The 15384-nt window shown below is 34.8% G+C and overlaps 1 protein-coding gene across 2 annotated transcripts; it reads left to right on the top strand.

Annotated features, from left to right (window-relative positions):
- The first annotated feature begins 2387 nt into the window (after positions 1-2387).
- On the top strand, positions 2388-7278 carry LOC108218811 (receptor-like protein kinase BRI1-like 3). Of its 2 annotated transcripts, XM_017391929.2 has the most exons (2): positions 2388-2895; positions 3092-7278. In XM_017391929.2, exon 2 carries the CDS (start codon positions 3227-3229, stop codon positions 6863-6865), a length of 3639 nt encoding a protein of 1212 aa, XP_017247418.1. In that variant the 5' UTR covers positions 2388-2895; positions 3092-3226; the 3' UTR covers positions 6866-7278. The 2 variants fall into 2 exon arrangements, with proteins under 2 accessions (XP_017247418.1, XP_017247419.1); XM_017391930.2 differs by lacking the exon at positions 2388-2895 and having other exon boundaries at positions 2990-7278.
- Positions 7279-15384: the final 8106 nt, after the last annotated feature.

The raw sequence follows: 15384 nt of genomic DNA, 5'->3' as shown, positions 1-15384 counted from the left end.
ATATTTATATACTCGTTGGTTTGATAAAAATATTATCAACATTATTTATTATATTTTTATGATTATTGTTAAACATAATTTATTTATTTTCACAGGGTGGTTTAATATTTTAGGACAGGTCTAGCAAATCATATAAGAGAGGAGATTATTCACACTGAAATATAAATATCCTTACTTTAGAGCGAATTTTCATAGTTTAAAATTTTCAAATTTTTTATAGGGAACTCGTATTTAAATTCTGCGTATATTTTTCTTTTAAGGAAATTCTGCGTATATTTAATTATAAGTAAGCCCTGAACCCGGGTCAAACCTGTGAGATTAATGAGAAACAACTACCTCCAAGAGGAGATGGAAGAAATCAAGAGCACAGAAAATGACTTGTCATCAGCAGCATCTGGATGTATTGTACTCGTAATGGAACTTTATTATGGAAAATGCCTTGCATGCGTGTGTTGTGGGGACTGTTTTGAGAGTGAGTTTGTTGCGTTTTTTGCGAATCTTGCCAAGGATTTTTGATATTGGAGAATAACTTATTTTATGCACTCGTGTGTGTATTTAGTTTTTTATTTCTTCAGAGCAGCAAGTGTATGTTCTCGTGAAGGCCTGAGTTTTGGCGTATGCGTGACTAAATTAACAAGACACTTTTTTTTTTAGCAAAAAATTAACAAGACATTTTAATGACTGAACTTCTTATGTTAAAGTTATTTATATGTAATTTTAATTTTTACTTAAGACAATTTATTAAATTCTTCATGAGAAATTATTAATTTAAGATTATTGATATAAATAATTTAACATGCCAGTGGTTCAATTTACCTAATGATAACTAGTAATTCAAAAATTAGATCCTAAGCAAACAATCTCTGAAATTAAAAATCTACTAAAATCTAATCCGCCGTCCTTCTCCCTTTTTTTCCACAGTTTTTTGTATTGTCTGGCACACATAGTAAGCTGCATATAAAATAAAATTTTATAAGGTATTTTTAGAATTTTTCATTTTTGTCTAAATATTTAAATATTAATATTCAGAAGAATTTTTTTAAAAAATAATATTTGAAACTACATTTTATAAGAGTATTAAGATACATGTAAGTCCCGTTCTCCAAGATAAAGAAACTATGGGATCGAAGGGAGTAATATTTAACTAATCAATTTAAATATGATGATCTAAAAAAATTATTTTATTTGTCAGCAAAAATTTCATAATTCACTTACCAAGGAAATTCATAATTCGTGGAACCATTCGCAAAAACACCTCAAACAACATCAACAGACAAATACATATTAAAAAATGTATAAATTCATGAAAGTTAAAATTTGGTGGAGGAGTTGAAATTCGAAACAAGAAAAAGAATGGTAATGGAGTCCAAAGTATCGCGCCCCGCACCCTAACCACTAGGCGAGTAACCATATTAAAACGATACCTATGTTGATTAAATAATATAATGGCCACCCACTTACCATTATTATTTCCTTCTTTTACAGTATTTCATAAATTTGTCCCTCCCGTCCACTACAACTCATGTATGTCTATGTATTCTACTTTCAGATTACGTGTACTCTCTCCGTAAGTCAGAATTTAAGTGCATGCTTAGAGTAGATATTTAACCTGCTTATTTTCTTATCCCAGCTTCATTTTTATAATCGTATTAAGAATAATAAACAGGTATTTAAAATTGATTAGATGAGGAATTGAGGATAGAGTTTGGATTTAGTATGCAGAGTTGTTGTAGAGGCCTAACTTTAACCACCTTTATGGTAAGAGATTGTGTGAAGTAAGACACACGCTCCTTCATTCCGTTGACTGTCAGTGTTAAGACACCATCATCATCTAAAGATTTTGAACTATTTAGGCGGTGGATATTGCTAATTCCCCTCCTTTATTTCTTGCTAATACTGATCACTTCTTCGGTGATCCTGATTATAGTCGGACAATACATATCAGACAACGGTGATAAGAAATTCTCGAATTTAAACTGTAGATAGAGAATAAGAGCATTGAAGAAATTGAACAGAGTATTAACACTACATGGTGGTAGTGTGTGAAAACACTGGTGCTGCTCACTGCAGAGTGAGTCCGAAATAAATATTATCACGGAAAGCAGTAGGCATCTAGAGAAATAGATACAATTATACAAACATAGACACAAAAAAGAGGAATAAATAAATCAGCAAAAGCAGTAACAATAAGTTTGACTGGACCCTCTACCCAAAGATAGAAGAAAACACATACAACTACACATTGGTGGGCGACCTCTCTTTTCTTCACTAAAGCCAAATTTGTAACACGCACTCCTTTACCTTTCTCACCTCCCTCCTCAAACACTAGCCCAGCTTTTTACCCCCCCTGCTTTTTTCTTTCTTTTTTTAATAAATATTTTTATATAAGTATAAATTTCTTTTTGTGTATTATATACTACAAGAAGTATTCTTTTTCTCCTCAACGTCTTCTTCTGCTACCTCTCTTCTGCATATCTCTCAGCCACTTTAGCTAGGACCATATTTTTTCATTACCCTTTTTTTTATATCTTAAAATTCAAACCTGGGATATTACAGCAAGTTGAGGTGTGCATGTTTTGCAAGAACAACAACAAAGACAGGCTTAACTGGTGATTCTGTTTCTAGATGTGTGTGCGTATCCAAGCTATATTTTGCATTAAATGAAAAGTGAAGAAAATTCACAATCATCCATTTCTTGTGACAGCCGACAAGTCTGAACATAGTACTCAATCTAAGCAATAACAAGCTCTATAGTACTGCTACAAATTTTATCAGGTGGTTGGGTACCCGTTTTGTGTCTGCTGCTTCTTTCAAACAGACTATTCATCTTTTCATCTTAAAGGCCTCATCCGTACTTCTGTTGCTAGCTATTTCTACAAAATCACCTGCACCTAGGTACTCACTCTTTTTTCATATATATGCTTGCATATATTACAGTGTTCTTTCTTGATTTTATAAGGTTTTTTTACAGTCTGTTTAAATTTTATAGTTTTTTGAAGGCTTTTGTCAGTTGGTGATGTGGGTTGGTCAATCTGATGGATTTTTGTAAGACCCTTTATTTATCTTGTTTTGTTGACTGGATTTGAGACAGAATTTCAGGTTATTGCCCAAGCTTCCTTATCAAGAAAGGTGCAGAGTCCAGAATTTAATAAGCAAGCAAGGCTGCTTGCAAATGTAGTTTCTTTTATTAGCTTCTGGAAAAGATATTAAGTGTCAAGAATTCAAGATGCATACACAAAGAAGAATGGATTCCATGAGCCTTTTGTTCCTTCTCATTCTGCTGTTTTGTAATTTTTCTGAGTCAAGAAAGCTATCAAGCCAGGTGAAAGATCAGGGGAATGAAGTTGAAGGGTTGGCTAATTTCAAGAAGTTCTCAGTTGATGCTGATCCAAATGGGTTTTTGAAGACCTGGGATTCTTCAGCATCTTCAAGCCCTTGTTCATGGAAAGGCATTGGGTGTTCATTAGAAGGCGCAGTCACAGTTCTGAACCTAACCGGAGCAGGCCTTATAGGCCATCTTCAGCTTTCAGAGCTCATGGATAATTTGCCGAGTTTGTCTCAGCTTTATTTGAGTGGGAATTCATTTACTGGTAACCTTTCCTCTACTACTTCATCATGTAGCTTTGAGGTTCTTGATTTGTCTGCCAATAACTTCTCTGAACCACTTGATGCACAATCATTGTTACTCACTTGTGACCATCTTATGATTCTTAATCTCTCTCGAAATTTTATATCAGCTGGTAGTCTTAAATTTGGTCCATCCTTATTACAGCTTGATTTGTCTAGAAACCGGATTTCCGATCTAGGCCTCTTGACTGATTCTTTATCCAACTGCCAGAACTTGAATCTGCTTAATTTTTCGGACAACAAATTGACCGGAAAATTAACTAGCTTCCTCTCTTCTTGCAAGAATCTTTCGACTGTTGATCTCTCCTACAACTTCTTCTCTCAGATACATCCCAATTTTGTGGCGAATTCGCCTGCTAGCCTTAAATTTCTTGATCTGTCACACAATAACTTCACTGGAAACCTTGTAAATCTTGAACTTGGAACTTGTCACAACCTTACTGTTCTCAATCTCTCCCATAATAGCCTATCAGGAACCGGATTTCCAGCTAGCTTGGCAAATTGCCAGTTTCTAGAGACTTTGGACATGGGACACAATGATTTCCACTTGAAAATTCCAGGGGTGCTGTTAGGGAACCTCAAGAAGCTGAGGCACCTTTCTTTAGCTCAGAATAGCTTTTTTGGGGAGATTCCACCAGAGCTGGGAAATGCTTGCAGAACACTTGAGGTACTTGATTTATCCGGGAATCAGTTGATTGAGCAGTTTCCAACTGAATTTTCACTGTGCAGTTCACTTGTGACCCTCAATGTTAGTAAGAATCAGCTTTCTGGAGATTTCTTAACCTCAGTTTTAAGTTCTCTTCCAAGTTTGAAATATCTGTATCTGTCATTCAACAACATTACTGGTTCTGTGCCCCCATCCCTGACCAATGCTACTCAACTTCAAGTGCTAGACCTTAGCTCTAATGCTTTTACTGGGACTATACCTACTGGTTTTTGCTCAAAATCCTCTTCCTTTTCACTGGAAAAATTGCTGCTTGCAAATAATTATCTCAAAGGAAGAATACCTTCTGAGATTGGAAACTGCAAGAATTTGAAGACTATTGACCTTAGCTTCAACAGCCTTATTGGTTCAGTTCCTTCAGAAATATGGACTTTACCGTATATAGCAGACATAGTAATGTGGGGTAATGGTCTCACAGGCGAAATTCCGGAAGGAATATGCATCGATGGAGGGAATCTCCAAACCCTCATTCTCAATAATAATTTTATCAGTGGCTCCATTCCACAGTCCTTTGTGAAATGTACCAATTTGATTTGGGTTTCTCTCTCCAGCAATCAGCTTAGAGGAACTATCCCTGCTGGTATAGGCAATCTTCTCAACCTTGCTATCCTTCAACTGGGAAACAATTCTTTGACCGGAGAAATTCCACCAGGGCTAGGTAAATGCAAGAGCCTCATTTGGCTCGACCTAAATAGTAATGCTCTAACAGGTTCTATTCCTCCAGAGCTTTCCTCTCAATCAGGCCTTGTTTCACCTGGACCTGTTTCTGGAAAGCAATTTGCATTTGTGAGAAACGAGGGAGGGACTGCATGCAGAGGTGCTGGAGGATTGTTGGAATATGAAGGTATTCGGGCTGAAAGGCTAGAAAAATTTCCTATGGTTCTCGCCTGTCCATCAACGAGAATTTACTCTGGCAGGACAGTTTATACATTTGCAAGCAATGGCAGCATTATCTACTTCGATCTTTCTTACAATGCCTTGTCAGGAACTATACCTGAAAGCTTTGGTTCATTGAACTCTGTGCAAGTGATGAACTTGGGACACAACAATCTTACTGGAAGTATTCCTTCCAGCTTTGGTGGATTAAAATATATCGGAGTTCTCGACTTGTCTTATAATAATCTTCAAGGAGCTATCCCAGGGTCATTAGGAGGACTGTCATTCCTTAGTGATCTTGATGTGTCGAACAATAATCTCTCCGGCTCTGTCCCTTCAGGTGGTCAGCTAACTACTTTTCCATCCTCGAGATATGAGAATAATGCAGGCCTATGTGGAGTCCCGCTGCCGCCTTGTGGTTCAGAAAGTGGACGACATCCACTAAGATCTAACAGTCAAGGAAAGAAAACATCAGTTACTACAGGGGTGATGATTGGTATTGGGGTGTCTCTTTTCAGCATCTTCATTCTCTTATGCGCACTCTACAGGATAAGGAAGTATCAGCAGAAGGAGGAGCTAAGAGACAAATACATTGAGAGCCTTCCAACATCTGGCAGTAGTAGCTGGAAATTGTCTAGTGTTCCTGAACCTTTAAGCATAAATGTTGCCACATTTGAGAAACCTCTCCAGAAACTAACGTTTGCTCACTTGCTTGAAGCTACCAATGGTTTCAGCGCAAATAGCTTAATTGGGTCTGGAGGGTTTGGTGATGTCTACAAGGCCCAACTGGGAGACGGTCGTGTCGTTGCAATCAAGAAGCTCATTCATGTGACAGGCCAGGGTGATAGAGAGTTTATGGCTGAAATGGAAACCATAGGGAAAATTAAACACCGGAACTTGGTTCCTTTGCTTGGTTACTGCAAGATTGGAGAGGAGAGGCTTCTAGTGTATGAGTACATGAAATGGGGAAGTCTGGAGTCTTTTATTCATGACAGACCTAAAGTTGGAGGAGGTTTAAGAATTGACTGGCCTGCTAGAAAGAAGATTGCCATTGGCTCAGCAAGGGGACTAGCATTTCTTCACCACAGTTGCATACCTCATATTATCCATAGGGACATGAAGTCTAGTAATGTACTTCTGGATGAAAACTTTGAAGCTCGGGTTTCTGATTTTGGGATGGCAAGACTGGTAAATGCTTTTGATACCCATCTCAGTGTGAGTACCCTTGCAGGGACTCCAGGTTATGTCCCTCCAGAGTATTACCAGAGTTTCAGGTGCACGGCAAAAGGGGATGTGTATAGTTATGGAGTTGTATTACTAGAGCTTTTATCAGGTAAGAGGCCGATAGACCCCGCTCAATTTGGTGATGACAACAATCTTGTTGGGTGGGCAAAACAGTTGCATAAAGAGAAAAGAGATCTTGAGATTCTGGATTCTGAATTACTGCTGCATCAATCTAGTGAGGCTGAACTATACCACTATCTGCAGATTGCATTTGAATGCCTAGATGAGAAAGCTTACAGAAGGCCAACTATGATTCAGGTCATGGCTATGTTTAAAGAACTTCAAATGGATTCCGAAACTGATATTCTTGATGGCCTATCAGTAAAAAATTCAGTGATTGATGAATCCCTGTAATACGAACTTTTGGTCACGTCCTCCAATATCTTGACGAATAATGATAAACGCTCTGTGGATTCTGCGAGATTAGGCCACAATGACACATATAGACGTGTAGTTTGCTACAAAAATGTGGAGAAAGCATCAATTCTTGACATATTGCCCAGTGTAAATAATAGATAACTGGAGAAGGCAGAAGGTGTGGACAAGGAGGAAAGAAAACAAATGGAGTTTTTCTCGGTCAGCCTTATTCTCAGAAAGACCTGCACATTTCCTTTTCTGTTTTCTATCAAAGTTTTGTTTATTGATGTGTTGCAATTTGGCATTTCAGTTGCCAGTTTTATTGTTAATAGAAATCAGTGACATGGAGATGAGACTATACTCTCATTATGTACAGTTGTCTTATAGGATTCAGATCTTTTCAACATTCATGTAGAGATCTTAAATACCTTAGAATGTCCTCCCCATATATTACTGCTGCAAAATCATCGAATATCATTGGCATGTCTGGAATAATATAGGCCAAGGTGAAGAACTTTTGTTCGCCTCAACTTACTCAACTTCTTTTTACCAGATTATCAGATATTATCATATACTAGCAATAGTTCTATGATATTCCAGTGTTTTAAAGCCTGGATTTATAACCGTGTCGGATTCTGATAAATAACACCCTGATTGCAATGTTTCGGCCTACAACAGGTTTTGCAGCAGTGGCATGTATTCAGCATGCAAATTTCGCGAACTTCCAGTGCTTGCAAAAGCAGTTGTGAGGCAACAGGTTCTCTACATGCTTTCTTTGTTGTAGTCATTTATAAAGTGGTATGCTGTATGATTGGTCTATGCTTATCATGAATAGGCACCCAACTCCATCAGTAAGAAACTCACGTAAATCAGGATATTGATGTTTGGTAAAAGCAAAAACTCATGTCTAACTTAGCAGTGTAGTTTGTAATGCTTTGCTTGAATTTCTCATGTTTAGCATGAATGATGCCGTTGGAAGTATTTGACTGCTGCCTTGCTTACTAATGATTGAATAATCTAGGATATTTGTTTCAATTATTCTACTCTATTTCATAGCTACACTATTGCAAAAAGATGTTTACTATTATATAAAAGGGTGGAATATACTTAAGTGAATTTATATGTTTTACATAATAAGTGGTGGAATTCAAACTGTGATGATGATGATGCTTTTGTTGAGTGCCATGCTATTTTCCAGTGTTATAATTTGAATTTGTCTTCTCTGAGAATCTACATAATCTGGGCTCCAGACATGCCTTCTTATTTCTGTAATTTGAATATAATAGCTTTTACATTAGCTTTAGACGGGAAAGGACCCCACTTTTTCTATTATCTATTCATCAGTCCTCAGGGTAACTTTGCCACAAGTCCTTGTAAGTACTTTCCCTAACAACGCCTTAAGATTTTAGGAGACACGGTAACTTAAAGTGTTACCAGGTTGCGCGTGGAAGTTGGATCTTTCAAAATAATTTACATGTATACCTGCGTTGTTGTTCCTAATTATACTGGTAAAAATTAAACATTTCTTACTTTGAGTTCAGGAATTTATAGGACATTTTTTCGTTATCTTCTCAGCTTTCTGAAGAGATTTGAACTGAAGGACCCTGCATAGTTATTGTTGTTATAGAGAAGTTGAACTTGCTCTCCGTGAAGTGTTAAAGAAATATATACCGAAAAGAAACTGTTAAAGTAATTGTAAGGGTGGCCTTGAAAAGGTATTGTTGTAATGATATGTAATTGAGCTTAAAGGAGATGTTGATCGGGGTCACTAGGTTCAGCTTTTTATGTTCTTTTCTTAGCAGATCAGACAACATGTTCTGTTTATTCCGGATTGCATGGAGGACATCCTGGTCCTGGAAATGAATACAGGTCTCTGGTGAATCGGGTGAATTAGCTACTTCTCAGATTTCACCTGATGGCGTAGAGGCTATGCAATGTACAATTCCGAGTATCTTACTCGAGCTTATAATCATGATTTTCATTTGAGTTCAGCCAAAGCCTAATCAACCACAAGAGCCTCCCTATCGTAAAGGTGATGTTTTCATGGTAGCTGGCCAAATTAGCTTGAGTATATGGTATCTAAGGGAATGCTGCAGCAAGATGTATATTCTGGCAAGTCGCAGAATGGTGGTCCAACAAATATTGTAGGTAAAGTGTGAGGCGACAACAATCTCTACGGGTTTTTTAAATATCAGGTAGAGCAGCAAGTTGGCTAATGAAGTGGTAAGCCCTTTAATTACTGGAAGAAATCATGCATCCAAATATGAGCTTGACCCTGCTGAGAAGCCTAACGCATGGATTTTGCAATTGTATTTTGTGATCATGAAATGATGAAGCAAAATGTGGTAAAGGACTTGCCTGTATAACATTGTAAAGTGGATGATCCTGAACGCAAGAATGGAAGTGATTTACTAAGCCTTTGTACATCTGCCAGAATCCGTTCTTCATTGACAATAAAGGTGTCAAGGCAGGGTCACTTTCAATTACCGAATATGAATAAAATAATGAAAGTAGATTATCCTTGAAACCTGGGAGCTCTGAAGCTCAACGGTTTCATGGTTCTTTAGGGATGCTTCAGTAGACCAAATTCAAAGCTTGAAAGTTAATCCCCTTATCTCAGAAGCCTAAGGATGCTGCAGTCTGGGTACTGGACACGAAGTTGTACAAGGCGAATGCACAAGATCAAGTTACTTTTCAGCCAGGGCCTTCATGAAGGAGCACAAAGTAAGTGAAGAAGCTGCAGGATTTGTACAAGGCAGATGCACAAGATCAAGATACTTTCCAGCCAGGGCCTTCATGAAGGAGCACGAAGTAAGTGAAGAAGCTGCAGGATTTGGTAGATCTAGCACCATGGATTTCGGGCTAGGTGAAAAACAATATATGATAAACAGAGGTAGTATGGATGGATTAAGACAGTGGGAAGAAAGATATTCACCTGACAACGAAGCAGCTACATTAGTTGATCATAGAAAGTTTTTTAACATATCTTTTCTTCTAATTTCTACAGGTATAAGTTTATACCAGCAACGGTGTAAATTTCTAAATTCCCAGTTTATGTAATTCTTATGAACTAAAGGCTTGATGGTTAACGAGTTTAATTGGATGTAAATGACAGAGGCCTGATGTATTTCACAGCATACAACTATAACTAAGTAATTTAATTGCTGTTTTTAGGGGACCTTGGTGATAATGAATCAGTTAAATGTCACTTGGAGAGATACCAATAAGTATAACTGAAATCTAGTTTAATCTGTTTCCTCTACTCTCGTGTTTCTCAATTCTGAGTGATGTGGCAGTGAAGGTAGTTTAATTTGTTTGTTTCTTTTTAAGTTCTGGCACACATTAGGTATCATTTAACATGTAGTATGGTTTGGTTTCTGTTCCTTAGCCTTCTATGTTCATATTTTGTTAATCTGTTTGCATTAAAGAATTAGGAATATTCGAGAAAAAGAACTAGATCACAAGTTAGAACTAGTTTGGAGCCTGTAACATTATCTGCCAAACTGCCTTCTCCTTACGATAAGCCTATATGTGATGGGAATTTTACCATAAAAGAAGGGATGAATATACGTAACTGGAAGTTCGGCATATATATATTTTTTAAGTTTAAGAAACTAGCTATATTATGCTGAGCTTTTAATCATTCTGTTAGTATGTTACTATCACTTTCTTGCTGTTTCCTTGTCAACAAAGTTGTGTTAGCAATCTGGATTCTGGAAGTGCCTTGTAGCCTTGAATCAATTTATTTGAAATATTCAGACCCCCTCTACGTGCTTTTAGGTTGTATGTCAAAATGGCTCAACATGTCAGGAAGAGATACGAACCCGTGACCCTTTGGATCAAGGCAAGACCTTGTTTCCACTGGGACAGCTATTGAATCTGTTTACCTTGGTTGCCAAAGTCTTGTTAGAATGCAATGATCAACACTTTGTTTTCGGTCTCCCTTTCTACTGATGAATTTCCCTGTATATTTGACCACATTGTCCCGTCCCTATCTGGGCCGCATCTCAGCAGACGGCCAGGGGAAGTTGTCTCTTGATTACCACATAAGATTTCTATTCCGAACACTTTATTAACTTTTTTACGGTGGGAGTAGATTGAAAATTAACTGATATGATATCTTCCTAAGTTTAAATGGATTTACATTTTATTTTATGATATCTTGTTTAAAAAATGGTTTTTTTTAAGGATGATGATTAAGCCGGGGAAAGGTGGTGAGAAAGCGAAAGAAGAAGCTAGGCTGGCCTGGCTGTTGATGATTTGAAAGCAGCAGCGTGGATCAGCCCAGCTGTTGTGGGTGTCCCCATCAACGGCTCTATTCCTCTACAACCACGCTCTATGCTTGTGATTTATGAATTGGGAAACTAACTTTAGTCAAGTCCTGGATTTATCTACTTCCACCAAAAACTACAGTATTTTTAGAGCAAAAATTTCACGCTCAGTTGGAGTAGTCAATATTCAGTATTTTTCAGAATGAGCAATGGACAGACAACTTCCACACCCACAGGCCACAGGCTCCTAAATTTGTGTCCTGGCCTGCTAAACCCGGAGAGATTGCTCCGCTTGGCCCACCATTTGATTTTTGATAACCTCAGTGAGTATGTCAATCATTTTCTTCTTTTCTTAATACTGTTTTATTTTTTAAATTATGAATTAGTTTTAGGGTTTTTCCAAAAATGCAATTTTTAAGAAAAATAGTAAATAAAATATTATTTTTTTGAAAACAGTAAAATTTAAGAAAACATAAGTATTTTTGAAAATTCTATTATTTTTATTTTATAGAGATTTCATGTGACTTTTTTCGGGGTAACATTCAAAATTTATTAAAAAAATCATTTAAAAAATTAATTAATATTATTTGGAAAATTGAAGAAATCTGATAATAAAACTTGAGTCGAAAACTCCTTCATCGTTCTAATTCACTAATCCAATATGATCATACTGTATACGATTTTGTCATATGTAACCTTTAGATTAGGAACAGTGTTACAAAATATTTGGTTAAAAGTTGTTCAGAGATACAATAAATACTATAGTAATACATATTAATTAGAATAACTATAATTTCACTTTATATTTATTTATTATAAACAGATGTTAATACAAATTGGTATATAAAATCTAAACGATGTTATAGTTGAAAGTCGATTAAATGATAATTTTTAAATTAATTTTTTCTTAGACAAAAACAAAACGAATATAATGTTGTTGTTTATTGGTGTATTATTACTATCGATAAAATAGAAAAAAATTATAAAAATTAAAATATATTTTATGCAAATGTTATTATTTTATAAAAAAATATCATTTGTAGTTTGTTTTAATAAAATATTTTTGTGAAATGTATAACATTTTCTCAAGGAAAAAAATGTCTTATTGTCCCTCAAATTTTGACAGAAAATAAAAAAATTAGATCGACACACGTTCCGAAATTGTTCCCAAAAACACACACACATATAAATTAATATATTTTTAATAGATTCGCTAAAATATATATTACATTATTAGTTTTTAAATAAAATTATTTAGTTATGTTATATATTAAAAAAGACCTTTAGTATAAGTTTTTTAAATTTGATTTATAAGTTAAATTCTAATTTATAAATTAGAATCTGAGAATTAAAACTAATTTATTTTATTTTATGAATAATAAATTTATTTTTCATCATATAACTATTTTCTGTAAAATTAAAATGTGCATTCGAGATTTCGAGGGATAAGAACGTGACAGGAAAATGGCATAGATAACAAGGACAAAATCGTAACAAAAACGAGAGTCACACGACCCAGTATTTGTTTGCCCATCCACGCGTCTTTTGTGGTTTGTTTTTTCCAGAGCGATGATCATGAACTTGTGGACTAACGTTAAGAGCTTCTAGTGGACTGGTCTTTCAGTGTTCCCTTAAACAAAATTCCCTCGCTTATTTTACTACTCCCTCCGTCCCAGTCATTTGTATACAAATGGCTGGGACACGGAGACCAAGAAAAAGTGTAAAAAATGAGTAAAGTTAGATGAAAAGTGAGTATAGTGGTGGGACCCATTTATATTTAATAATAGATTTGAGATAGTGGAGAAAAGTAGTGGGTGTAATAGTGTTTATATTATTATAGAATGGAGATAGTGGAGGAAAATAGTGGGTGTAATAGTGTTTATATTATTATAGAATGGAGATAGTGGAAGAAAGTAGTTGGTGTAATGTTATTTTATATTATAAAAGTTACTACTTTTGGTATGTATACAATTGGTGTGATGTCCAAAAAGGAAACTGTATACAATTCATTGGGACGGAGGGAGTACTCCGAAAGTAACATCTGAAACATTAAGTGTGGACTTTCGGTTATTTATTAATTTAGGTTCAAACTCTTTATATCCTGCAACTAGGACACCCTTACGGAAATTCTTACCCGAGATTTTAGTTTTTATATCATAGATAATACGTAAAAGAGTAAAAATATGATGACGGGACATTCTCTTACAGGTAAAAGTTTAGTCGATATTTTTTTATTGTATTAAATGTTTTTTTAATATTTAAAATAATAATGATAATAATATATTTTAAAATATAATCAATCATTACAATTATTTCCCCCGAGTATTATCACTTTTAATTGATTTTATATTGTTACAGTAGACAACTTACTGAAAATGCTCAAAGTTGGTTATATCCTTAAAATATTATTATATTCCCAAAATGTTATTTTACAGGTAAAATGAGCATACTAGCAAAAATCTGATCAAAAATGTCAAACAGTTGGCGGTAAAAGATCGGAGAGCACATATCAAAAGTTAACAACCGTATACATTCGGAAAAGGATTCTCATGTGTGAGGCATGAGTTTTAAGGCTTGGTGATGTATTGCAAGATTTATAATTATTTTTGAGGTAAACTTATAAAACTAATATTTATCTAAAATCGATTATTTGATTTACAATTTAATTTTCCCCTAAAAAGCTTACCGAAAATGGAAGTGAACAAGAAATAATTTAACAACTCGTCTTGGCCACCTCAATTTATTGACTAATAAATAGAAGTAACATTATGGTACAATAACTATCAATTGCATTGATATTTACACAAAAGTTGATAACGTATACAATGCCATAACGGGGGGTGTTTTTGTTTACTGCTTTTAAGCCAAGCTTCTGGGTTTATAAGCACTTAGTTGTATCGTTTATGTAAAAAATCAAGAAGCACTTATAAAAAGTTAGGAATGCTAACTTTTGTTCCAGGCTTCTACTTATTTTCCAAACAATCTAATCACTTATAAGTCTCAACTTGTTTCTAACTTCTCCTCCACTTTTTTATTGGGTTAATTATCAAGTTGGTCACTGAAGTGGGCTTAATGTATCAAGTTGGTCACTGAACTCAAAACGGTATCAAGATAGTCACTGAAGTGGCCAGAATTATCAAACAAGTACCTTCAAATATGAGTTCAAGTAGTAAAAATATTATTCATAAAGTTTTACACATTATTTTTAAATGTTACCACAACCAACTAAAAGGTTATGACTTCTAGTATTTAAATTAATATCTTTATATTTTATCAAGTTTATTTATTATTTATATTTTATTATATAGTTGTTTTCTTTGTTTTAATTAAAAATAAATAATAAATAAACTTAATAAAATCTAAATATATTATCATAAATACTAGAAGTCATAACCTTTTACCTGGTTTTGGTAACATTCAAAAATAATGTGTAAAACTTTATAAATAATATTTTTACTGCTTGAACTTATATTTTAAGGTACTTGTTTGATATTTCTGGCCACTTCAGTGACTATCTTGATACCGTTTTGAGTTCAGTGACCAATTTGATACATTAAGGCCACTTCAGTGACCAAGTAGATAATTAACCCCTTTTTTATTTTAAGTAAGAAACACTTATTTTAAACTCACCCGAACGGCTCTAATGGTCATCGTTAACTCAATTGCATTGATATATACACAAAACATGTATCTAGATTTAGAATTTGAATTTTTTTTACATGAATGATGTAACTTATTTTAAAAATTTTAAAATGAATACACATTTTAAAAATTATTTTAATTAAATAATTTTTATCACATCATTGTCTGTGTTTAGAAATAATTTCAAATTATAATATATAAAGTTTGAGGGGACACAGAATAGCTGTTCGAAACTAATATACACGCTTTTACCTCTCAAACAGTTAAAATTAACGGCAGATTTGGACGGAACAGTGACTACAATTTGCCCGAAAATGTTAAGTGTTTATGTTTGCAGTAAAACCAGGGTTAGAGAATGTTTTAACTCTTGAAATAAATGCAAAACATACCAGCAGTTTAGAAGTAGAAAATATTCAAGGTGAGAATCGTTCTGGACAAAATATCGATTAAAAACAAGGTTGTGAAAAAAGAACAGACTACGAGGAACAAAAGAGGAATTCGAAAATATCATTTCCCTATTATTTTATAATATTAAAAACCAGTACTCTTATTGTGGTCCAGACTCCAGACCACAATTAGGGATGGCAACGGGTCGGATCGGGT

Source organism: Daucus carota, chromosome 4 (genome assembly GCF_001625215.2).
Source record: "Daucus carota subsp. sativus chromosome 4, DH1 v3.0, whole genome shotgun sequence".
Lineage (NCBI taxonomy): Eukaryota > Viridiplantae > Streptophyta > Magnoliopsida > Apiales > Apiaceae > Daucus > Daucus carota.
The sequence above is the reverse complement of the archived record's forward strand: the minus strand, read 5'-3'. Positions and strand labels throughout refer to the sequence as shown.